At 37.4% G+C, this 26,878-nt stretch overlaps 1 protein-coding gene across 1 annotated transcript in view; it reads right to left on the bottom strand.

The window, feature by feature from the left end:
* The window catches only part of Su(Tpl) (Suppressor of Triplolethal), a 121,155-nt gene that overhangs the window by 4,217 nt on the left and 90,060 nt on the right, over positions 1–26,878 (bottom strand). Inside the window, exons 4-11 of the mRNA XM_089641100.1 lie at positions 16,319–16,470; positions 15,509–16,231; positions 14,226–14,296; positions 12,642–12,798; positions 8,492–8,734; positions 1,445–1,566; positions 1,060–1,179; positions 162–273 (exon numbers count right to left, since the gene is read on the bottom strand). Of these exons, the coding sequence (XP_089497226.1) occupies positions 162–273; positions 1,060–1,179; positions 1,445–1,566; positions 8,492–8,734; positions 12,642–12,798; positions 14,226–14,296; positions 15,509–16,231; positions 16,319–16,470 (1,700 nt within the window). The remainder of the gene's footprint in view (positions 1–161; positions 274–1,059; positions 1,180–1,444; positions 1,567–8,491; positions 8,735–12,641; positions 12,799–14,225; positions 14,297–15,508; positions 16,232–16,318; positions 16,471–26,878) is intronic.

Here is a 26,878-nt window from a genome sequence, read left to right on the forward strand (position 1 = left end):
GAATATGGATAACATAAAAAGGAGACTATATAACACAAGCATATTCAAGATGGGGGCGAACCAAGTAGCAGTAAAATAATACAATAGTATAATAGAATAATTCAATAGAACTTTATTTAATGGGAGGTGGTCAATGAGGAAATGAAAGATAGGTAACATACCTGGTATAGTCGGGCAGCTCCTGCTGAGGAGTGTTGGCTCCACCCACCGTGGTGCTGTCCGGAGACTTGTCTCTGATGCTGGAGCACATGGGAGACGCGCCCCCTTTGGTCACTGCAACAAACGACACAAAATCAAGTCAGTACAGATGACAGCACAAGAGAGTCCACATATTATTATTTAAAAACCTTCATCATTTTTTGTTATTAATATTAACAATTTTTTATTACTTATATGACTTTACACAGAATAAAGAAGAAAACTACAAGTGCCTTCCGTATAAATTTGAATGGAAAGAAAAGTGCCACTGACTTAGTACCTTTTGGTTCTAGACCATTTAGCACACTGTTTCTCTTACATTTGCTGAGATTGTATATCGCTATCCCATTTGAATTTCGTAATCACAGTGAAATACAGTTTAGAATGGACATATATAACTCCTTCACCCAACACAAAGAGCCTTGTCTCTTTATGGTTAGGAGAAGCTTTTATTATTTTTTCTTTTAGAACATTTTAAGTAACATGTAATAATTTGTATATTTATTGTAAAAAACACATAAGTATATTCAAATTAAAAAAGGAATTACATCAACATTGAGTTTGTGTACAATTGAAACGTGGTCAGCATCTATAATATGAATGAATAAAGGTGTTATAACAAAGTGACCGTGTTCCCTGGCTGACTGAGTATTATTTGGAATCAGGTCATGACATGACAGAGACACTGACGCAGGCAGAGCTTTTAGAGATTGTTATAGAAGGATTACTGGGAACACAAGTTGCAAGTGTAAATATATAATTTATTTTGGAGAATTCCTTATTTTTAATTCATAAATGATGATTTAACATCTGCATTGCTGCGGCATGTTGTTAAGTAAATAGATATGAACTGGTACAAACCGGGTAACGGAGACACATTCTCGGCAACAGGGCTGGTCTCGTAACTGTTCCTCTTGGAAGGAGTCCCCAGGAAGTTCTTTGTTGCCACGAAGTTCAGCGAAAAGCCGTTGTCCCTCTTGGCTGGAAAGAAGGAGCATGAACATTACTTGTGGTTTATCTGACATCAGTCCTTCCATCAGCAAATTCTTACACTCTACAAATACTTGTTTTTCTACAATGGTAAGGAACATTGATAAATAAGAAGGAATCCTATTTCCAGTATTGAGTTAAGACTTCCTAAAGTGACTACTAGAAGAACCAAACTCGATAGATATACATGCAAGAGCAACGTAAATCAGTGCATGCTTTCCCTTTTAGCATAATATAGTGATAAATGCATAGTTACTTGGAGTTTGCGGAGCGGGTGGAGGTGTGTCCTCGTCGCTATAGCTCTTGCGCTCGCCGCTGCTCATGCTGGTGGAGGAGTGGTAGCCGTTGCTGAGAGCCGCCGGCGAGCCGGATCCTTCCCTGTAACGCACAACTCCTTTAGCAACGTGGATCCACACATAGCAGTCGCAGCAACAGGGCCATAGGCGGACAACTCTTTTGGTAACTCGGGCCCAAACAAAACTTCATATCCAAACGCTTGCGAAAGCGTTCATATAAAATATATCTACACATTGTCACCCTTCTTTACATTAAAAAAAAATATTCCACAAATTTGCAGAGGCAAGAACTATAATCTAACACTGATAGAGAGGATAAACTCACATTATATTTGTTGAGACTCCAACATAATGCAAAATTGAAAAAAAGTTCAATGATTTACATTTACATATTTTTTTATTATATATATATATATATATATATATATATATATATATATATAATAAAAAAAGCATAAAACACTTTGTTCAAGAATTCAGACAACGGTATTTGATGAATTGGATAAATTCTCAATGTTTGACATAACAATAAAATGATTGTCAGGTGAAATAAACACAAACATATAATATGAATACTGCATTAGGTAGGTTCACTACATACTCATATAATAGTGTGATGTGATGAAGGATTATTGCTGGCCTTTTATGCATTATACAGCAAGCACAAACTGTATATGTGTTCTATCTACATTGGTATTACAGTGAGATGTGTATGATTTGAAGAGTGTTGCAAACAGGCAACACCATGCTTCAAGACACTTCCAAATAATTGTAATACAGTTGAACTTGGTTATAACGATCAAGGCAATAGCAAGTTCATGCCTATAATGAGGAATTACAAAACAATATTTTAGTTCAGGCTTATCTTCACATGATTGTTGGCTGTTATAACGAGGTCGATTCACTATACAATATACCTTGCAAATAATTGTAATACAGTCGAACTTGGTTATAACAATCGAGGCAATAGCGAGTTCACGCCTATAATGAGGAATTACAAAACAATATTTTAGTTCAGGCTTATCTTCACATGATTGTTGGCTGTTATAACGAGGTCGATTCACTATACAATATACCTTGCAAATAATTGTAATACAGTCGAACTTGGTTATAACAATCAAGGCAATAGCGAGTTCACGCCTATAATGAGGAATTACCACAGACATAGGAATTAATAGACGAGAAGATAATGGCGAGGGGTAAAATCAACTGTTGAAGAACGAAGGGCGTAAGGCTGACTGTGATTCGTCAATAAATCAATCTGACAGTAAATAGGCATCTCGCATTATAATATCACCATTTACTTCTTAAAAGTAAAATCTGCTTTGGAATGAATAGACATTTTTACATGGGAGCGCAAATTACTCGCCACGTTATGAACAAATTTGCGAAGTCCAAATTCGGCAAAAAAATTCGGTTGTATTTTCAGAGTCGAATATTTCGTTTAAGTATTTAGTTAAGACACTTTTATAAATTTTCATAATTTACTTCCCAGCAACCAACCAGCTTTGTGTTTCGCGTCCAGACGTTTCTCGATATGATAGTATAATATGTTTCTAAAACTGATCTATATTATACGATGTGAATATGCTTAAAATAAAGTAAAATAATGCTTATATATGGAATGTAATACGACAATTGGGTTTATTCTCTTTTTCACATCTATTTTTACAAGTTTTTATAGTACAAGTCAACATTTTGCCGTGTTATTTCGTAAAATGAACCGATGATGCCTCGACCGTAGTTCGCACAAGAATGATGACGTCACGTTTTCAAATTTCACTTGAGGCCATACGCCAGCCCAGCCGGTTCCAATGGAACCGGTATGGGGAGTGGGGATAATACGCTTTTAATCACTTAGGGCAGGTCTACTAATATTCATATGTCTATGGGAATTACAAAACAATATTTTAGTTCAGGCTTATCTTCACATGATTGTTGGCTGTTATAACGAGGTCGATTCACTATACAATATACCTTGCAAATAACTTTTTCAACACGATTTCTGAATACTTAGGGTCTGAAAAAAAAGAATATTTCAGAATTATTCTCAAAGTAAGTAGTACCAAACAAAGAGGCGGTTAGCTGCCCGGCACACAATGGCGGTTGGTGGGAATTTCCTATCCCGTTAGATAGGGATTCATATTTTTATAGCACCTACGAGTAATTGTCGGCTATGCTATCCATCGGGCGCTTAAAATTGTCATCAAATTTGCAAAAGTCGTGAGAAATTTGAGATTTGCAAATTTTTTTGATTTTGAAGGTACCTAGTTACGAGTGCCTACATCCCTGCACGGGATAAATATATGATAGTGATGCACAAGTTTTTCAGCAAAGGGGCCGATTTGCCTATTTTTCAAACAGCTCGCGACCTACAAGTGGTCTTTTTTTGGTGAGGAGGAGGGGGTTGACAGCGAAATTCATGATTTAGGGTTATTTTAGAATTTGGTGTTAGACAAACTGGTTTTTCAAATTTAATTAGGAAATGAAGTGTAATAACCAAAACTCAATAAAAATGTTCTCAGCCAGGGTTTCCAAGAGTTACCCCAAACATTTAGATTTTTCTCTATAGCCTTAACCTTTTCGTAGAGAAAAAAATCACATAAGATCAGAAGGGGGGTCACTAGGGTCCCCCAATTTGTTTTGCTTATTAAAGGATTTTAATGGCATAATCTTGTGTAATTTGTTTTAGTAATAATTAGGGGGGAGTATATTCAATGCGTTTCAGAAGTTATTATCTAAATATATATTTTTTTTTTTTAAATTAATTTTTTTATTTTTTATTTAATATTTGAAAAATATATTTTTTTTACATAGATAAATACAGGATATTAACGAGATATAAAACAATAGAACTTAAAGTAGCCTTTCCTCACCATAAAGAGACAATGCTCTTGTGTTTGGTCAGGGAATTCTAGTTCAATTATGTACATGTTAGTATGGTAAATAAATTGTTAAGAAACAACACAAGATTTAAACAATATTACTTCTAGATGTAAGTAGTGAAAGTATTTTGGACTTAGTATAATAGTTTAAGGTAATTTTTTAATTTAAGGTGAAATTCCCGAATGTTTTCGATATTTTTTAAATTTAATGGAAGGTTATTAAAATAAATTATGCCTAGATAAAGATAGGTATTTTGAATGAGTTTCGTGTTAAATTTTGGGATTTTAATAGTTTTCTGGTATCTTGCTGATGTATTGAATTGCAAGTTATGAGTATTTGACTGTATTTCTTAAATAAAGTCGTAGTTAATATTGTAATGAATTTAGATAATAATGCGCCTTTTTCCATACAAAATAGGGAAGGCGGGCCGATAACAAGCATAACTCCTCGATTCTGAATCTCGACTGGCGATTGGCGATTACAGCGTAGCTAGTTTGTTGCACAGGGTGGTCCGTAAATGATGGATATATTTATAAATATATATTTTTTAAGTTTTAAAAACCTACCACTAATAAACTAGGTACGGATGTTATTTCGAAAATTATGAAATATTTAGATGTTAGTGAAGGTTATAATTCATAATTTATGATTTTATATAGTATATTTATATTTAGGGTCAAATTGTAGTGTTTGTCTTACCATAAATAATGGGTTCGTTTGAATGTCGAGGGGTTCGAAATTAATTTTTTTTTTTTGGAAAATAGTGAAAAAACAAGGTATTTTTAAAACTTAAACGTGGAGTAAATTATTTTTTATTACCTAACCTAACCTAAGATATTCCTGTTTAGATTTTTCTATGTGAAGACACCACAACAGTCCCAATTGCACCTAATCATCTGGAACCAGTGAGACTATGGCATTCCCAAATGGGGTATGTTGGAGTGGCGGCTCATAACTTTTAGGTGTACTAGAGTGATAATATTACAATTAACCCCTCCGACTTTTCGCGAACTTGAAGCTAAGATGTCTTTACCGAAATGTCAATTTCACGAAAACGTTGTGTTATTACCGCCTCACAATCAAAGCTCTATAAATGAAACATTACTGAACGGAGCCGAATAGTAAAAACTGTTTTAGAAAGGTTACAAAATAGGCTTTCAAATTGTTGTATCATAAATAAATATTAACATTTGTAAATATTTAAATTTAGAATGGAAACATGAAAAAATTGTAAAAATGACTCACCTGTAATGTTTTATGTAAAAACGATACTAAAATCACGGATAATGTAAAAAAAAAAACACTTATTTCATCGTACAAATGTACAATAAACAATTCTGTCACTTCACTTTTTGACCATTTCATACAAAATATATTTTTAAAAAAATAATTAAACTTGCTAAAATCTTGGCGCATTTCAAGCGCGAATTCGGTGGACATGACACGCAATATAAATGCATCTAATTATACAAGAAAAAACACTTCAAACAAAGAAACAATATCACAAAAGCATAGCAAATATATATTACTATAATAAACAAATACTTACCGGGCCATTTTCGATAAAATTTCACGTTAAAACTGGGATATGTGGGAGGCGGGTCGGCACGTCAAACGGCTTTCTTGGCGTCGTTTTACGATTTGGCGGGTAAAATTTGCTTCCACTGAGTAGGTCTTTTTACGGGTTTCTATGGATAACTTTGAATAGAGATGTGAAGCTTCATTCAATACGAATATTCTACTTTTTGTTTTAGGGATGTCACTAGAAGAATAACGGAGTTATGACGATTTTTGTGGAAACACACGCGTTGACGTGTAAACACGCTTATTGTACTTGACTGCTATCGTTATTTTATCGTGTATATCTGCTTACGTTGCTGACCGGTTAATAGTAGACCCAAAAGTCACAAGCCGCTACTGGTATGTTGTAAGGCTAACTGTATGTAACGCTACGTACTGGTATGTTGTAAAGGTTGCGGAGAGGGGAAGGGGATGGGGAAGAGGAAGGTGGGGAAATACCTGGCTATTCAGATCTGGTCACCAAACAAGGTCAAAGTCATTTCAAGCAACATTCAAAATGAATTCTGGTCAGTAAATTATGAAATATCACAAAGTGGTCCATTAAAATTTACTTGCGCACACCGGGATTTGAACCCGCGACCTGCGGTTTACTAGTCTAGATTATTAGATCTATTTATGAAAAAAATATATATATAATATCAAGTTGCAGGGTGTAGATGCTTTCAGTATTGCCCTAGTGAAAGACCACCATGTAGAATCCAACCGTTGCTTGAAATGACTTAAGCCTATATGGTAACTAGATTTGAAAATGCATGTACTTCAACCTTTGTCTTTCCCATATACTCCCCCTCCCATCCCCACTACCTTCAGCCTCACAAAATACCCCAATTGGGGATGCCATAGTTCCACTGGCTAGGACTGTTGGGGCTCTTGTGCGGTTTTCACACAAATTAATTGAAACCATAGAATTTTCGGATCTAATTTAAAACTTTGGTAAATATGCCGTAATGAACTGCAATAAATACATGCCGACTGATTACATGTCACTATCAATAAAGTCAAGTTTAGTGATAAACTAGAAAATTCTAATATGTATTGTAAGTACAGAATAAATATTTTACAAATAGATATTAATTTATAAACACCATTTCATAAGTGTAAATGTACTGCTTACCAGTCTGAAGATGCCCATAGCAGGGAGAAACTAGTCCGCTTTTACAGATAATTATTTACCACACAAATTTAAAGAATTACCAACTAAAACCCAAAATATAATTTAACAGACATTTGCGATAGACTTTTTAACCATATAGTAAGTACTCTGTTTTTATTCAAATTACTTAAAAATGTAAACAAAATATGTGTCACTGACCGATTTCTTTTCCATGTGAGAAACATAGACAGACCTAATTTTAATGTTGTCCCTAAACATGAGAAATTTACCGGATGCACGCCAGACAGGCCGATCTTAGTCCGGCAAGTGAACATTTTAGCATCGCAAAAGGAAATAACAAGTAGTGCAGTGAACGCGACCGGGAGTTAGCCATTTCCATAAAATGCATCTTTTACGGTCCAGACCGCAGCTCGCTGGATCGTTCTCAGTGGAGAGCGGGGAGTAGGGATGGAGACGGGGGAATTTTAGCCGATGCTAAGAAGTCGAGGTGCGAGGCAGGGGACAGGAATTTTGCCAGAATTTTGTACAAATTATTTAATATCTAAGAAAGTAGAAATATAATATATATTTTTTAAATGCAGATCGATAACCACATAGTTTTTTTAGGATTACCTAAATTATAGAGTATGTGGGGTAAAAAACAACTTGGATATAGCATAAAACTCTCGTTAGTGTAAGTGTGTTCCCCCCGTCCGGTACGGGAGTGTTAACAACAAAATCAAAATACCCTATGGGTTACTTAAAGATTTAATACAGTTAGCAGTAACAAAAGTTTATAACAGTTCAGATTTTTGGAAGGATTGGAGATATTTTTTCAAGAATAATAGGTTTTCCCTTTCGAAACTCTCGTTGTTGGCGGAAAATTGAACAATTTTCATGATTCTTTGCTAATGTAAACTAATTTGTTACATTTTGTAGCGTGAAAAATAATTTAAAAACTATTTTTACTAGATTCTTCACTAAACTTTTATTAACAGTTGATTACAATTCGTGTACCAATTCTTTTTTAAAAAAATGTCTTCATTTCTCACAAAACTAACTAACCTACACACAAATTCTCTCCACGCTCTTTCTTCCTATTTAGTATTCTTTGTTATTATTACCCATACCTACTTACATCATTAGAAAGGATTAAGAACTATCATTTTCATCCCAGACTAAATTACCAAGATATTTTAAGGACACAGATAATAGGTATATTAACTGTGTATAATTTAATACTTAGAACCATATAAGTTGTGGTAAAATCTACTAAAAATGTCCAAATAAATAAATAACAATATGTTGATATATATGTCCCTCTTTTCCGAGCAGCAAGGAGTGAAAACTCAGTGTGGAGTAGTCACAAATAGTATCCGTGCTAACACTATCAATGGTGGTTAACACAACACCATGGGTCTATGACCTATATGCTTTATTTGTTCACCTGGTGTTAGGCTCCTGCGGGCCCGGCTTCCTAGAGTGGGCGATGCGCTGCTTCTTGATGGGCGGCGGGGGCCCCGTGCCGGGCAGCAGTGGGTGGACAGGGCCCGGCGGGGCGCCAGTGGGGGGGACGGGGGCCTGCACGGGGGCTGGCCGCTTGTGCCCCGCTGTGGGAGGCGGCGGGGGTGGGGAGGGGGAGTGCCCCGAGTCCGAGCTCAGGGGGGGGGTGAGGTTCTGTGGCTTGCGACTGAAACACGTATGCACAACAATGTTACAACACATAATTTGGAATAATTTAATTTAAGCAAACATTTCTCTACACTTTCATGATGGATACAGCGTCTGAAGTGTAAAATTGGATTAAGGAGGAGAAGGCACTACATGGTGCTATATCACAGCAACATAATGCCTACTGTTTGTTTATTAAAGAACTAAGGTAAGTACATATAAAATACTATTTACATTAAGTTTCTACATATTATGAGATTTGAATACTACTCTTTCATGGAAGCGTTAGCTTGTGATTGGAAGAGGAGTGTACAGTAATTAATAATACAATAGCGGGGGCTTAGGATCACAGGGGCCCAGTAATAAAAACTGGTGTTTCAAGTTAAGCTTGGTTTCAGTAAGGCCATAATCATATTTACCAGGGACACCAAATTCTATCTCGTACATACAGCCGTGGATGAGCATTCCAATTGTACCGGACGGTGTGTACCGCTCCCGGCGGCCGTCATTTCGTAATGGTCGAAGCAGCGCGCGGGAGCGTGGTTTTAGAACTTGCGTGGAGCTTCGATACCTCGAGTCACGCTTGCCCCCGCGTCGCTTCCCCTCACCAAGGGCGCCCGGCCGGCCCCGGCGACCGCCCGGGACCAATCCGCGCGCTTCTAAGCAACGCTGTACGGCACAATATTTTGAATTGACGATGTATTGAAATGTTTAGACTAAGTTTGAGAGAGTTCGGCCGTAGATATTACGAAATAAAATACATTGATAAAACGGCCGGACTCTCCTTAGCATAATTAGTTAATAAAAATTTGTTTTAATTTAGAATTAAGAAAATTAGATAAGATTTCCCCTGAATATGTTGGGCCGGGGACCCCCACACTGAATGAATATATGTACAACTGACTGATAAATAAAAATGCCAGAGAGGAGTGGTTAGGATCGATTAAAAGAGCATAAAGAGTAGAGTAGTTCTAAAGGTTGTGACCTCCGCTAATTAAATCTTAGTGGACGTCACAGCCCGCGGACCACCAACAGCCCGCGAATGAAGGCAGCGCGTTGACCCCGCCCTCCCCAAAGTCGGGAGAGGGGGATTGCGCAATAAATACGGCGCGCCAGCCTTCAGCAGGTCTCTCTCTGCCTTGGACCGCCACCAGCTACTCTACTCCTGCTCTTCCTGACTGCTTCTCTCTGAATCTCAACTTGGATCTTCTTTGACTTGGCTTCCCCCTGGATTCCTGCCTCTGCCTGCCTCCTCCCGCACCGAGGGTAAAGCAGATTCCGGCCCCAAACTGAGCAAGGATAAAGCAGATTCCTGTACCGACCGGAGCAAGGATAAAAGTAGATTCCTGTACCGACCCGAGCAAGGGTAAAGCAGATTTCTACCCGGACCTAGCAGCTAACTACGGACTGACCGGCCCCCTATCATACAGTCTGTGTAAAAGACCTAGCTGGTCGATTACACCAATCTTTATTTGCATTTATCTCAAAACTATGTTTTTGTAGATAGGCCCCTGTGATCCTAAACCCCCGATAGGTACATGTATTATGTGCTGTACTGAAGTACATTGCAGTGTGAAAGTTAAAAAAAATACATTACAATACATTTTTGGTAAATGTAATACAAATATACATACTTAAAACATATCCATACATTTATACAATCGACTGTGATAACCTTTAATCATAATATCAGCCAATAACACATACATGTATTAAGATTTTAAAATAAAGTAAAGCAAACTACCTATTTAGTTAAGGTAAGAAAGTAAGGAGAAGATTATCTCACAAATAACAAATTTCTAGGTAGTACAACTTCATTGTTTAGAGCAGCTACCAAGGAGAAGCACAAATTATAAGGAAGGTAGGTAATGCCGTTACATAGTTAGTTACCGCTTGAGTAGATGAGGTAATGTAGTTAGTTAGTTACCGCTTGAGTATTTGTTTCTTCTCCTCCGAATAGTGCGGCCAGTCTTCAATGACAACGTTCCAGAGTTTTTGTTGAAGCTGGTAATGAGTAATGAGGTAATGTAGTTAGTTAGTTACCGCTTGAGTATTTGTTTCTCCTCCTCTGAATAGTGCGGCCAGTCTTCAATGACATTGTTCCAGAGATTCCGGTGCAGCTGGTAATTAGTAATGAGGTAATGTAGTTAGTTAGTTACCACTTGAGTAGATGAGGTAATGTAGTTAGTTAGTTACCGCTTGAGTATTTGCTTCTTCTCCTCCGAATAGGGCGGCCAGTCTTCAATGACAACGTTCCAGAGTTTTCGTTTCAGCTGGTAATGAGTAATGAGGTAATATAGTTAGTTAGTTACCGCTTGAGTATTTGTTTCTCCTTCTCTGAATAGTGCGGCCAGTCTTCAATGACATTGTTCCAGAGATTCCGGTGCAGCTGGTAATTAGTAATGAGGTAATGTAGTTAGTTAGTTACCACTTGAGTAGATGAGGTAATGTAGTTAGTTAGTTACCGCTTGAGTATTTGCTTCTTCTCCTCCGAATAGGGCGGCCAGTCTTCAATGACAACGTTCCAGAGTTTTCGTTTCAGCTGGTAATGAGTAATGAGGTAATATAGTTAGTTAGTTACCGCTTGAGTATTTGTTTCTCCTTCTCTGAATAGTGCGGCCAGTCTTCAATGACATTGTTCCAGAGATTCCGGTGCAGCTGGTAATTAGTAATGAGGTAATGTAGTTAGTTAGTTACCACTTGAGTAGATGAGGTAATGTAGTTAGTTAGTTACCGCTTGAGTATTTGCTTCTTCTCCTCCGAATAGGGCGGCCAGTCTTCAATGACAACGTTCCAGAGTTTTCGTTTCAGCTGGTAATGAGTAATGAGGTAATATAGTTAGTTAGTTACCGCTTGAGTATTTGTTTCTCCTTCTCTGAATAGTGCGGCCAGTCTTCAATGACATTGTTCCAGAGATTCCGGTGCAGCTGGTAATTAGTAATGAGGTAATGTAGTTAGTTAGTTACCACTTGAGTAGATGAGGTAATGTAGTTAGTTAGTTACCGCTTGAGTATTTGCTTCTTCTCCTCCGAATAGGGCGGCCAGTCTTCAATGACAACGTTCCAGAGTTTTCGTTTCAGCTGGTAATGAGTAATGAGGTAATATAGTTAGTTAGTTACCGCTTGAGTATTTGTTTCTCCTTCTCTGAATAGTGCGGCCAGTCTTCAATGACATTGTTCCAGAGATTCCGGTGCAGCTGGTAATTAGTAATGAGGTAATGTAGTTAGTTAGTTACCACTTGAGTAGATGAGGTAATGTAGTTAGTTAGTTACCGCTTGAGTATTTGCTTCTTCTCCTCCGAATAGGGCGGCCAGTCTTCAATGACAACGTTCCAGAGTTTTCGTTTCAGCTGGTAATGAGTAATGAGGTAATATAGTTAGTTAGTTACCGCTTGAGTATTTGTTTCTCCTTCTCTGAATAGTGCGGCCAGTCTTCAATGACATTGTTCCAGAGATTCCGGTGCAGCTGGTAATTAGTAATGAGGTAATGTAGTTAGTTAGTTACCACTTGAGTAGATGAGGTAATGTAGTTAGTTAGTTACCGCTTGAGTATTTGCTTCTTCTCCTCCGAATAGGGCGGCCAGTCTTCAATGACAACGTTCCAGAGTTTTCGTTTCAGCTGGTAATGAGTAATGAGGTAATATAGTTAGTTAGTTACCGCTTGAGTATTTGTTTCTCCTTCTCTGAATAGTGCGGCCAGTCTTCAATGACATTGTTCCAGAGATTCCGGTGCAGCTGGTAATTAGTAATGAGGTAATGTAGTTAGTTAGTTACCACTTGAGTAGATGAGGTAATGTAGTTAGTTAGTTACCGCTTGAGTATTTGTTTCTCCTCCTCTGAATAGTGCGGCCAGTCTTCAATGACAACGTTCCAGAGTTTTTGTTGAAGCTGGTAATGAGTAATGAGGTAATGTAGTTAGTTAGTTACCGCTTGAGTATTTGTTTCTCCTCCTCCGAATAGTGTGGCCAGTCTTCAATGACATCGTTCCAGAGATTCCGGTGCAGCTGGTAACAGTTGTCCTTTATGCTGGAGATCTGCTGCAGGATTGTCTTTATCAATCTCCTCTCGGTTTCCTTAATTCCCTCTGAAACATAACCACCACATTCTATATACATTTTGCATAGCTACTCCATCATAGGACACCAAACTTCATGATGTAGTGGAAGTGAGCAGTGCCCAGAATCAGACCGAGCAAGAGGCGGAAGGACCGAGGACCGCAGGCAAATCATTTTTGGAGGAAAAATAAATTCCATCTTGGGATCTATAGCACCGTGATGATGATAAAAGTTACACCATCAATAAATTTCACATGACATTTAGACACTGAGATAGTTCAAATTATTGATCTATTATATTTAGGTGAGACATGAAGCGAAAAAATAGGTTTCACATCCAATTAGTCTGATTTGGCCTCCAAAGTTCTAACGCTGAACGACCGGAAACTACAAAATCCAGTATACCCACACCAATTATCGCATTGAATAATGGAACTCGTTTCAACGAGATATCAGTACACAATAGCGCCTCTAATTATATAGCTCACGGTTAAAATTGATTTTCATGTTTCTTCCAAGATAAAAATGATGGTAAAATACAGGTTTCTTGTAACTGTGTGACATGATGGCAAAATACAGGTTTCTTGTAACTATGTGACAGGAAGAAAGCTCTAAATGTTTTTTCTTCTTTACAATGTATTTAAAATTAGAAATCAGTCATTAGTAATTCTGTCATCATCAACTTGTTATTCTTTACGCATTGCCAATAGTGCTGTCCTGTATTTTCACTTCATATTATTCTATTTCTTTATATACAGAGTGTCCGGGATAAAGTGCGCTTACTTCGGGAGGTGATACTACATGATGGTAGAAGTAAAAAAGATAAATAACTTTTTTCGAAATTCTTTTGAAAAAATGTTTATTTTCCCAGATACCTCAACCTTTTTACCTAAAAACATTGGAATTTCAAAAAATGTTATGTATCCTTTTTTTGTACTATCTAGTAGAATCACTTAATCTGTCAATAATATTGCCACGAAATATTTGTTTGTACATTCCCGTCACCTACCTCAGGACAGGTTACACCTGGTGACGGGAATGCTAGGAAATGTAAAGCCAACAATTAAATTTTATAGAAATTTAATAATGGTATCTACTAACATTGTTGTTTTTTTGTTTAAGTTTCAATAAATGCTGATTTATCAGCAATGAACTCAACTCAATTTCACATAAATTGAGAGAAGTTATTTTTGGTTCTGTTAAATATTACTTCCTATAAATACTTATCCTTCGTAGGAACCCTGCATAATGTGTGATACCTTTATGTCTAAATAATGACATATTATTTCTATCAATACATTGAAATTGATTTGCGGAAGTGTTTATATGAATCACTCCTTGGCATGGTATATTTCCTTTCCAGAAGAAATCGCCATGACATCATCACTTTAAAAATGTTTTTACTAAAATAAGTTAATACTTACTTATATATTAATATATGGGAAAATGAACTTACCACTATTTAGCCTACTATACAACTCCGGCTTTTTATATGGCCTCAAAGCTAAGAGTTGAATAAGTCGTTCTCTGTAATAGAAAAGATACAGGTTGTTTAGTGTGAGAATACATTTTATTACATGTGTAAGATGAAATGGAAAGCTAAAAAAGTGATTTGATTTCTTCTACATGATCCCATCCCTATCAGAATAATAATGCACCTGTAAAGCACACTTTTGTGCTATTCTACTTCAAGTACGCTTTACTATAAACTTATAAGCATGAGTCATTCATACTTGACACCCATTAAATTAATATCTGATAGTGTTATTATCTTAATGACTGTACAGTGTAAGATTGTTGTAAACAGAAGTGGCGCCCTCTCTTGTTTTCAGAAAGAATTATTGTATTTTTCAAACTGCGGTAGCGGGTTTTTATCTGCTAGTTACAATTATAATGTATGTATATAATATTATCTCCTTCACAAATAGGTTTGCCAGGATACTGTAGAAAATGTCTTTTCTTTAGATTGTTTTGTCAAAACGTTAAAAAAAATTGAGTAATGATTTCAAGAAGTAATTGTGTCACCCCTGTCTTTGGACATTCTTGTCATGACCTCTAAAATTCTCACTTCGCAACAATACAACCACGCTTCAAATGCTTTCACTTTCATCTTTGCTGCTTTTGTCAGTGTCCACACTTTGCTCCGTACAAGAGCGTTGAGATGAATTATTGCATCTGATACTTGGCAAATGGAGTGAAATGAATTCAGATTATAATTTGGAATATTTGAAATCCCACGGATGTAGGAACAGATTAATCAAATTATGTCAACAAATAATCATAACAATATTCTGACCAAGTTCAGGTCAATGAATAGATTCAGAACGGTGTATCTGGAAGGTAACCATATTAAGTGCAAACACTGCTAGATTTGACATCCTTGACAACATGGTCACCAAATAACCTATTATAATTATATTGCTAAATCTGAATTTAAATGTTGATAATCAGATATTGAATGCTGCTCATTATCTATTTAGTTGACTGAACATTGTCTAGTATCTTGGAATTTCACATTGGAACATGTTCTGACAGAAGTGCTAAGTACAGTCAATTAAAGCTATTGAATAGAAAGTGAATAGTGTCTGTCACTTTGCATTATATATAGATGGTTCTACTTGCCCCATACATGGTAAAGTCATACTTCTAAACAAGAAAGAACAGAGCACTCTCGGGTAATAACTTTAGTAATCAGTGCTATTAGAAGGCTTTACGGATTGTCTTTAATGATTGACTCACTTGATAGGCACTCGTCCCAGGGCGGTGGGTTTGGGTGCCCTCTGCGCCTGGGAGGTGGCGGAGGGGGGCTCGCGGCCCCCGATGGGGAGTGCGTTGGGGTTGTTGGTGGAGTAGCCCATGCCCACGGCGCTGATGTTGTAGCCCCCCTGAGCCGTGCTGCCGTTGCCGTAGTGACCGCTGGCCCCGTTGTGGTTGGTGCTGCTGCTGTTGTGGTTAGCACCGCTGCCGCCGTGATTCATGTTACTGTTGTGGTTGGCATTGCTGCCACTATGGTTCACGTTACTGTTGTGGTTGGAATTGCTGCCACTATGGTTCATGTTACCGTTGTGGTTAGCGATGCTGCTGCTATGGATCACGCTGCTGTTGTGGTTCATGTTACTGTTATGATTGGCAATACCGTTGTGGTTGGCAACACCGTTATGGTTGGAAGCACCGTTGTGGTTGGCGGAACCGTTGTGGTTGGCACTACTGCTATGGTTGGTGCTAGCGTTAAGATTGGAGCTACTATTATTATTACTAGAATGATTGTGATTGCTAATATTATAAGGGCTAGAGTGGTTATTAGGGCTAGGGTGGGTATGGGGGTTGGGGTTGGGGTTGGGGACGGGAAGGCTGGGAGGCAGGGAGGAGGAGGAGGAAGGGGCTCGAGGCGGGGGCGGCCGCTGTCCTTTCACCTTCACTTTCCGCCCGATGTCTGTCTGGTTTGGCTTTATTACCCTAGTGCTGCAACATAAGAGAAACAACAAATCATTACAGAACCACCCCACACACATTATATTGCATGAAGATAGATTTTATTCAAAGAGTCACCATTTGCTCCTCAGATTCTCGGCGTCGACGGCCATGCGTTGCTTGGTGGCCTCGTACACGTCGTCGTTGGCCAGCACCCTCATCCTGGTGGGCAGCGCTCCGATTTTCCTCAGCTGCCGCGCCCCCGCCACCTTCAGGCACTCCAGAGATCCCTGCAACAACACAACCTTACGTGAACACACAACACAACACAACCTAGCCTAACCTAAACACCATCACTTTCGATTATTAGATGAAATTATATGAATTTTCTTATTTTGTCATATTTATTATAAATTATACCAAACCAATATTAATAACTATAGCAAGGTCTGAATTTCCTTCCAAAGAAAATACTTCGACATATTCAAAATGTGTGTATTATAATTATTATTACTGAGCTAATTTTCACAGCGATACATAAAAAGAAACACAAACAAATTTTAAACTGACTGCCCTCCTAAAAAACATTTAAATAAAATAAAATAACGAAAAGTGTTTGTTGCGGGCAGGCGAGGTAAATCGTGAGATTAATGAAATTTTGCACACTTGTAAAAATAAGAGGAAAACTAGTTTAGTAAATTACTCTAGTTTTTATATAGTTTGGGAGCTAGTTTAAAATAAAATTCAGACAGATAAAGTAGGCTATACTTTCTTTTCTTGGAGGTTTCGGTGAATTTTGCGTGTACATATTTCGTCATACAGTGATATCCGCGTGCATAAAAACAGAAAATTTCAAATTCGATTTAAATTTGTAAAATAAAATAAAGGTTATAAGTACAAGGAATTGCGATTAGTCATTTAATTAATTAGGCTCAGATGGGCTAAAGAAAACTATGTTTCAGAATTATATAAGTCTATGTTTGGAAGCAATACTCCTAGTAATGATTTGACTTTGATGAACACGATTTTTGGACTTTTTTTTATCAAAGATAACATTATGTTTTTACATGACAAGGTTTTTATGCTAAGCACAAAGGATAACCAATTATTATAAGCAATAATTACTAACCTAAGTGCACAGACGTGGTTCCGTGCACAGGACCGGCAATTAGAAGGTGCGGGTTCAATTCCATTTATTTTTCTAGGAAGATTTTTTCAATTTATATTTGTGTTTCAGGCTAGTTCATCATTATTGCTTAAAATGAGATTTTATGATTCTGAAGAGATTTAATTTAATTTTAGCTAATGTTTTAAGAGGAATATGAAAGCCAAAAGTATTTTTGTTCTAACCCCTTCCATAATATATTATGGAAGGGGTTAGAATATAATATATTATTATATATTCCCTTACATTACTGGAAAACTTATAATGTAAAAAATATTGTACCAAATAAAAAAAAATAATAATAATAATAATCACGAAACTCAGATTGTATATCATGTCTGCGCGAGGCAAGGAATCGTTAAATAATACATTTGCCGTGTGCGGCGAACCTGCAATAGGTGGTAAGCGCCAGGAAAGATCTTGTTCCGTTGACGCTTCTGCATGCTTGCTGAAACCCTTTTCAACTGGTGGACGCATACTGCCGGAGTTTTGTTGACAACTCAACAACTTTTGTAAACAGCCAAGGTAACAACTGAGCCAAATCCCAATTTGGTAGGACCGACATTTATTGCGTATATTAACTGTGCCACCAAAATGCATTTTTTTCGACAACGAGACTATCTGCCGAGTTTCAGCTCGATTGGGTGTCGGGTAGTGGGTTAATTTCCACTTCCAAGATTCCTAATTACTAAATAACTGTTTTACCGAGGAGTAAACATTCCTCCAAGGGAACTGGAGTCAACCACGCTTACAACTGAGCCAAATCCCAATTTGGTAGGACCGACATTTATTGCGTATATTAACTGTGCCACCAAAATGCATTATTTTCGACAAAGAGACTATCTGCCGAGTTTCAGCTCGATCGGATGTCGAGTAGTGGGTTAATTTTCACTTCCAAGAATCCACTTCATTGAAATATTCTTTCAAGAAAACGAAAGTGAATTTCAAAAAGATGTATTGAGACGATATATTATTTTGGTCATGAAAAATAATAATATCTGAAAAAGACTAGTTTACACGCTCACAGTTTGAGAACTAAAAATGAAGAAAAGTTATTTAAACACGGAAAAATCCGTTAAAAAAACTGGCACAGATCTGAGGTCTGTCCGTTGCCGCGCTCCGCGGTCTTCTGACGAAATTCTATTTAGAATTCAATACAATTTTTCACCGAAAAAATTATTACGTAAGCGCCTAAGTGGATTTTCATTTTTTGTGAATAATTTAATAAAAACGGAAAAAAAGTAAATCAAGACAAGTGGTAGCAAATAAACATAGCCATATAAAAGTTGTTTCTTATACGAGTTCTTGAGGTGATTTTGCACAAAAACTGCGCTATACACGTTATCCAATTATTATTATTATGATAGTAAACTCTTGAAAAAGAAATCTATTTAGTAGTTTACGCTTATATTTTTCATGAAGTAATTAACAATTTTATTTTAATTCTGATCAAGCCAAGCGATAGAACAAACTTCAATGTATTCATAGTATATTTTTGGTATTGATAACCTATACCGATTTGCAGTAAAGATTAATCTAAATAGTGATTTCACTTATAGCTTCACCTTAATGCGTATCTGTACAAGCAGGATTTAAGAAAACTTTATTTAATTAAATTAATAAATTACCCATAATTTCTGAACCAATACCACCTCAAGACAGGCGGGACACTGAATCAAATCAGCCTCTAAACATCTATGAATAATATAAAGTATACTTGCACCATGTTCCAGAGTGGAAGATACTCTCAGTATCGCCCTGGTGTAAGACCACCATTCAGAATTGAAACGTTGCTTGAAATGGCTTTGGAAGTATTTGGTGACCAGATCTGAATAGCCAGGTACTCTCCCAACTTCCTCTTTCCTCACTACTTTCAGCCTCACAACATACCCTAATTGGGGATGCCTAAGTCTCACTGTCTCCAGATGCTTGGGAGCAGTTGGGACTCTTGTGCGGTACTCACATTTAAAAAATTATAAAAATGAGATCTACACTATTTTAAAGTTTCAAATCATATGTTCAACACTGCGTGTAAATATGTAAACTGCAATATCTTGGTCATAACATGACGAGGAACGACAAATTACTCACGACAATGATAATAATAATAGAGGGGAGGGGAAGATCTCATCTTTTCTAAATACGAGGCTGGTACAAGTGCAGTTCCGGCCTGTAGCCGGCAGGGAGAACATTGCCCTGATAGCCAGCCTCCGATAAGAGCATTATTATTTATTTACCCCCAAATTGAGCTTTACACATAACTAGCTTAAGTCCCGGCGTTGCCCGGGCTTTTCTCCGAGTTTATCAAAATTTCGTGTAAACAGTGACCTTCTTCTGGTTTTATATAAAATCAAACAAACGCCGCCCGCACAACATAGACACCTTTTAATCAGTACAGTATGCATTTTATGTAATGCAGCAATAAAAATTTAAATCCTTATTTAAAAAAAAACAACAACAAACAAAAATAATAAAAAATATACAAACAATAGCATAGAAATAGTAAAAAAATAAGAAGTAAGCAACAATGGTAATAATAAATTGAATGATCACCGTTATGCAAATCATAAGAATATTTTTTATTTATTCCTTCGTAGCCAGAGAGTTTGTGTGTAAAATAACAATCCAATGAAGAAGCAGAGCTAGTGAGCTAGTATAGTAAGGTTGTTTATTCACTTAGACTCCATAGGTAGGTATTTGTTGTACTTGCCCAAATGAAGAAACATCATATTCATCCACTCCCTCGTTAGCTATACAAATACGCAGGCAAAATCATTATTGTAACCGACCCTCTTGTTTAGGATATTATTTAAAAACTTTGGTTTATTATAAAAATAGCAGAATAGTAGGATGAAGAGTGAAGAGTTGATTTCGGCTGCCTATAATATAGGAAGCAGTAAGTAGTGCTGCTGCTAGTAGCCCTATTCTATTGCTCGGCACCAAAGGTCTACGTCATTTCGCTTTTGTAAACACCACCTTTCATCGTATAGTAGATATATGCCTAACCTCGTCTCTGTCTAAAGCGGCCGCTACACTACTCGCTTCGGCGCTTCGACGAAGTCCTCGACGAAGTTAGCCGAAGTCCGAAGTGCGTGCCCACACACTCGTGCAACTTCGCGAGTAGCTCAGTCTCTCGGAGTCCGTGCACTAGGCAACATGGACGTTCAAGTGGCAAATAATGGTTAGTACACACGCAAAGCTCACATCAACAGATAATATAAAGCACAATAGCGCTCGCCATACAATCCCATACAGACCCGACACACGTAAAAAGATAACGCGCTATAAGTGTGGTTCTGAACTTCGCTAACCGAATTTATTTTACGTAACCGCTCCCGACGCGATATTTGAAAAGTTATGCGTCCCCCTCTCCGCCGCAAAAAGGAGAGGGGGTCATTTTAATTACGGAGCTACCAACTAAGTTCCGTGTTCCCTTAGTAAAGTTGTCACTTGACAGATGAAATTATGTTCCTCGGCCGCTCTCGAATTCAACTGACCCCCTCTCCTACCATAGGTACAAATATTTGATAGCGTCGTGTGTCGGTAGAAAAGATGATGCGCTGTACATTAACTTTTGATGTGAGCTTTGCGTGTGTACTAACCATAAAGGATGAAAGTAGATTAAATGCTGTTGAAATGATATCCCTGAGGCGTATAATGATAATAATAATAATTGGATAATTTGTAAAGCGCCGTTTTTGTGAAAAATCACCTCAAGGGCGTATGTGTGGTAAAACCATGTTTGATCGTGTGAGGAATGTGGAGATCCGCAAAGAGTGCAAAGCTGATGTAAGCGTAATGAGTAAGATTAAGAAAGGGACGCTTAGATGGTTTGGGCATGTAGAGCGAATGAGCGAAGATCGTGACGGCCGGCATAGTCCAGTGGTAACGCATTGGACTGCCATTCCGAAGGTCGCGGGTTCGAACCCGGCGTGCGCAAATAAATTTTATTTGATTAATTTGTGTTATTTCACAATTAATTAATTAAAATAATATATAGTATATTTGCGGCACGTTCCAGAGTGGAAGATACTACCAGTATCGCCCTGGTGTAAGACCACCATTCAGAATTGAAACGTTGCTCCAAATGGCTTTAGCCGTGTTTAGTGACTAGATCTGAATAGCCAGGTACTTCCCCACCTTCCTCTTTCCCTTCCCCACTTACCTTCAGCCTCACAACATCCCCCAATTGGGGATGCCATAGTCTCACTGGCTCCAGACTGGAGCAGTTGGGACTCTTGTGAGGTATTCACTATAAAAAAAAATAAAAAAAAGGAGGATATATGATGCAAATGTGAATGGTAGCAGAAGTCGGGGACGCCCGAGGAAGACATGGCACGATCAAGTGAATCAGATACTCGAGTCGGGCCATGTCAAGAGTCAGAATAATAGAAGAGTATGTATGAGACGATGTATGAATGTGAATGAGGCAAGGAGTGTGTGCCAAGACCGAGTAGTTTGGCGGTCCGTCATCTCTGCCTACCCCTGCGGGGAAACGGCGTGATGGTTAGTTAGTTATCTTTATGGTCCCTTTCAATTGGGTCCCAAATAACCGACTCGGATTGGAGTGTTTCTAGGAACAAAAAAATTAGGTCCTGTGACCACAGTGTAGAAGCCATATTTTATTACGTATAGTCACTATGACTCTGCGCACGCACAACCACCAAACACGACGTCTCGAAGCGAACTGAAGTGAACCGAGTAGTGTGGGCAGACACTTCGTGTTCGAACTTCGAGTCCTTTGACTCGGGCGCATTTACCGACAACAATCGGAAGTCGGGCCAAGCGAAGCGAAGATGCCCGAAGCGAAGCGAAGTTCGTGCCCACACTATCGTATTAGGTCAACTTCGATCAACTTCGCGAGTAGTGTAGCTGGGCTTTATTACACGATACGTGTAATCCTCTAAGGCGATAGAGAAGTTACAACAGAGTTCTCAGCTGTTCAGTAATGCTGCGTATAAACAGGAAACAAACCGCGAACCGAACCACGAATTATGTGAACGGATTTTTTCTCCAGTTAATACGCATGTGTCGTTAATGAGAAAAGGGGAGACATTCCAACGGGACTCTCAGCGGCAGATTTATTTTGCCATCCCAGAATTCAGGCTTACACGCGCTCGGGACTGCTGGCTGCGGTAATGGGTTTTCGGGTCAATCTTCCAACAGTGGAATAGTGTACAGAGCGGGCGCCGCATTAAGGGGGCCGACAGACGTAGCTATAAAAGATCAAAAGTTATTTGGCTTGGCGTATTTCGGCATATCGCTCGCCATACATTTCAATTGGAAATGTACGGCGAGCGATATGCCGAAATACGCCAAGCCAAATATCTTTTGATCTTTTATAGCTACGTCTGTCGGCACCATAAGGTTACTTACTTTATTCGGCAATTAGGTTATTTGACAAACGTGTCTCCAGACAACAGTGACTGTTAGCTGTTCAACCTGATCCTGCTAGCTGCACACAATAAAACTCAGGAATTACGTTAATACTGCCGTTGCAATTAGACAATAATATTGGTAGTAGTTAGGTACTACGCAAGCTGAACAATAATACTGATTGATAACACAACAACAATGTGACGCCTTATTTTTACACGAATTATAACGCAAATAGAAGCAGATTCTGATGGTTATTATACCGTCCGCGTCCGGGAGCGGAGTGGTACGCAGCAGGCACCACGCACCACGCGCCACGCATCACGAACTCTCAAATCTCTGGATATTGCGTGGAACTACATTTGCCACTTCTTCACTGCTGAAACAGCAGTCGGCCAATTATTAGTCAATCAATCGTATGTCAGGTCTGTTCTGGGAAGCGTCGAGGTTTCCTACTAGGGACCAGTCCACTTCCTGTCAGAACTGTTACTACTGTAACAACCGTGTAACATACCCACTGCAGTCTGACGTAAGAACGTCAATCCTAACCTAACTTACAACTAATTAACCGCAACAAGAATAACCCAATCCCAATGCAATCGAGGTCAGACAGGTCAATCTGTTAGTTTGTGATTTGAGATATTAAACATTTGATTTCATTATACGGGCATTTAAAAGACCCATTCACATAATTCAATTAACATAGTTAGCGGCCCTTCACACTACATACAAAATTTTAAGCGCAATCGAAGATATAACCTGTAAATTATTGCAAACATGTCCAGAATCCAGCCCTGCTGCCGTAACATAATTACACTTTTCTATCGAATTTCAGTAATAATTAATATTTGCTAAATTAGGAAAATGTCAGCACAAAGTGACGCTACTACCATGTTCATATTGTTCATTTACAAAATACCGTTCCTCACGAGCAAATTATTAATCTTAATAATATTAACAACAACAACAACAAAAATAGATTTAATAAATATAAAATAATGCAGTCAGAGACAACTATAATTTTGTCAGAAAAATTAAATATTCAAGTATACATGAAAAGTATAGGACGAGAACATGAAGTTATTAGTAAAATTTGAATGAAAAAGACAGAAAATATATTTAAATAGTTTTTTGGTGCGGGCTATGAAATAAAAGGTAGCAGGGGTGAAGAGTATTGTATTACTAGGTTGTTGCGTTGGTATCTCTATTGATATTGAAAGCATATTATGATTACTCATTACACTCATTACAAAACAAAGTGCGCCTCACCTCAGCACCATAATAATAATACATCTATTTCTGTAATTATTATTACACTTGACTAAACTGGGTCGAGATAATATCACTGTACTCGTATACTACTATCGGGGCGTCCTAGGAAGACATGTACTGTGTACATGTGTACATTTATTTGGACGAGTTGGCTTGGAATGATTTGTATTTTGGTTACTTCATTATGTCATGATATTTAACTTCATAATTTGATCATTTAATAAGTTTATCATTCTTAGATCTGTGTTCCTTTCGTACAACACAAGACCAGCGGACAATTTCATTCAATTAATTATCTGTATTTATTATCTAAACCTTGTTTTCCATGTTGACATGTGTTTTGTCAGCTCAGCTTTATTATCGATAAACTAGTTGTCTATAAAATGGCTTTGATTGCAATGAAATCCAGTGTTGCCGATTATCCGGAATAATCAAAAGCGAATAATCGGGTCTTGATAACGGATGGTATAAGAAATCCAGTGTTGCCGATTATCCGGAATAATCAAAAGCGAATAATCGGGTCTTGATAACGGATGGTATAATAAAAACGTGGATTATTATTACTGGGGTAGGTATTTTTTAAATGTATTATTATTATAACGACTATTTAAACATTGTACGTACAAAATATGAAAGTGAATAATGTATTGTAAACTGTATTCCTGTTATATTAGTTTTCTATGTCGATTTAATGTTTTTTCGGAGTTTTTTCATTAGTCTCTTTCAGAAAGATTTTTATTCTTGAAATTTTCAAAATTTTCTATTCGCTTTATATCTGGGGGGAGGATGTTTTTTTTGTCGCAAAATAAATGTAATTTCTTAGTACGAATGTGGTTTTATGACCTGGAATATTTTTTATGTCATTGTGATTTTACTTTGTTTGATGAATACACGGTATTGTAGGGGATTCAGTATTTTTGAAAAGTTTCAATAGTATATTTTTAGCATATATTTGTTGTACATTTGGTAAATCAAAACTATTGAAAATTTAAAACGAATGCGTTCTTATGGGTATGTATATACTATACTTTCAGTATGGTCTTTATGATTATTTTAGAATTTTGTTCAAGTTATGTATACATACATAGATACAGCAGATCCCCACCCTATAATTCCACATTCAATACGAGAATGACATAAAGTGTAATATATTTTTTTTATGTCCTTTTTATTTACCACATTTCTCAGATTTTTAAAGAAACATATAAGTTTTTCTGTGACACCTTTGATATGTCGGTCCCATCTAAGATTTCTATCAATTACTACCCAGAGATATTTAATGCTTTGTGATTTTTCTATAATTGAGCATTGACTTTGACATTGAACATTATTTCTATGGCATTCGTGTAATTTTAGGTATATTAAAAGCAAGACTAAGGAAATTGTATGTGTTGTGTGTATTGCGAAATTTGAATTGCTCTAAAAAAATCTACTCCCACGAATTTTTGGAATTGGGGAAAAGTGCATCGCTTTACAAAACTCCTTTCGCGAATAGTTCCAACTTTTAAATTCCCGTCAGATATTTACAAAAAAGTGGTTAATGAAGATTGCATTCCTCTAAAATAACTATCATCCATAATTAGTCTCAAGTTGTCGATTTTCGTCAGGTATGTACATGCAAAAGTAGCACAGTAGTGAAATATGCATCACTTTAAAAGTAACTAGGACTGTTTAGAATAATTAGACTCAAGTTTAAGATTCCCGTCAGATACCCTACGTGCAAAGGTAGCACAGGTAACGAAAAATGCACATTGACACTTAAAAATAGATCAGGCATTCCCGTCAGATAAATGCAAAAATGGGATACCAAATTGCAGGGCTCTAAAAACTCTGTAATTTGGTGAATGAGGCCCAATAAATAATGGCAGTAGTCGGCAATTTATTCAGTGACCGCATTATTAGAAGAATATTTTAGCTAACAATCGCTATCGGGTGGAGGTATGTACCGTTGTAGGAATGTGGGCCGAGCGGAGACAGCGCTAGTCGTTCGTCTCCCTCTAGCGCAGGTGAGTCGCCGAGAAGTATATTCGCGTCTCCCACTTCCTAGGGATAATAATACAGCGGACCAATTTATTTATTATTTTTTTAAGAGAAATACAAAAATTCCCGGATCACAAATAAGTCCCACCATTAATTGTAGGCGGAAAATGCCGCTTGTGAAATGGTGAAGGACCTGGATTTCAGAAGATTGGAAATAAATCCATATCACTTTATTCTAACAAATACAGCCCAGTGTTAAAATCATCATTAGACTACGTCCCTTATTTAGCAACCAAAGATGACTGTATCAGTTACATATAATTCTTCATTCGGTGTTGTGTACAATGCCAAGTGAGACGAGGCGACCTTCGCCCCAGCTCAGCCAGCGGTAGAACAAAAGTAACAATTATAAAATAGTTTGGAATTAAGTTTGGAATTTGGATAACGGAGGTACGTATTCGAGTTTCGGGTAACCCGACTTGACCAAGTCGAGATAAGGCGGGTCTAAAGCAAAACGAAATAATTATGTTACGTTTTTACCATCGAATATTTGTCTGCCTACTTAGATTTTAGCCCGTGCAAATATCTGCCTGCAAATTATGAAAAATAATAATGTCAATCTATATTTATGGTAATCTGTAATGGTGCAATCACAGATTATTTCGATTTCAGTCCTGGACCTTCATTTACGAGAAAATAATAGCATCTGCCTCACTACATAATGCTTGTTCTAAGAATGGTAAATATGCATAATTATCTTTGAAATGTTTAATCTTATATTCTTTGTATACTGAGAAGTAAGAAGCTGATCAAAATGCCGTTTATAATCGTAGATTTGTTTGTTATTCGTTATTTATAAAGTCCGTTTAAATTGTGTAAAATAACAGCTCATAAAAATATACATA

This window comes from Hesperophylax consimilis, chromosome 2 (assembly GCF_061612785.1).
Source record: "Hesperophylax consimilis isolate HC1 chromosome 2, BYU_Hcon_1.0, whole genome shotgun sequence".
Lineage (NCBI taxonomy): Eukaryota > Metazoa > Arthropoda > Insecta > Trichoptera > Limnephilidae > Hesperophylax > Hesperophylax consimilis.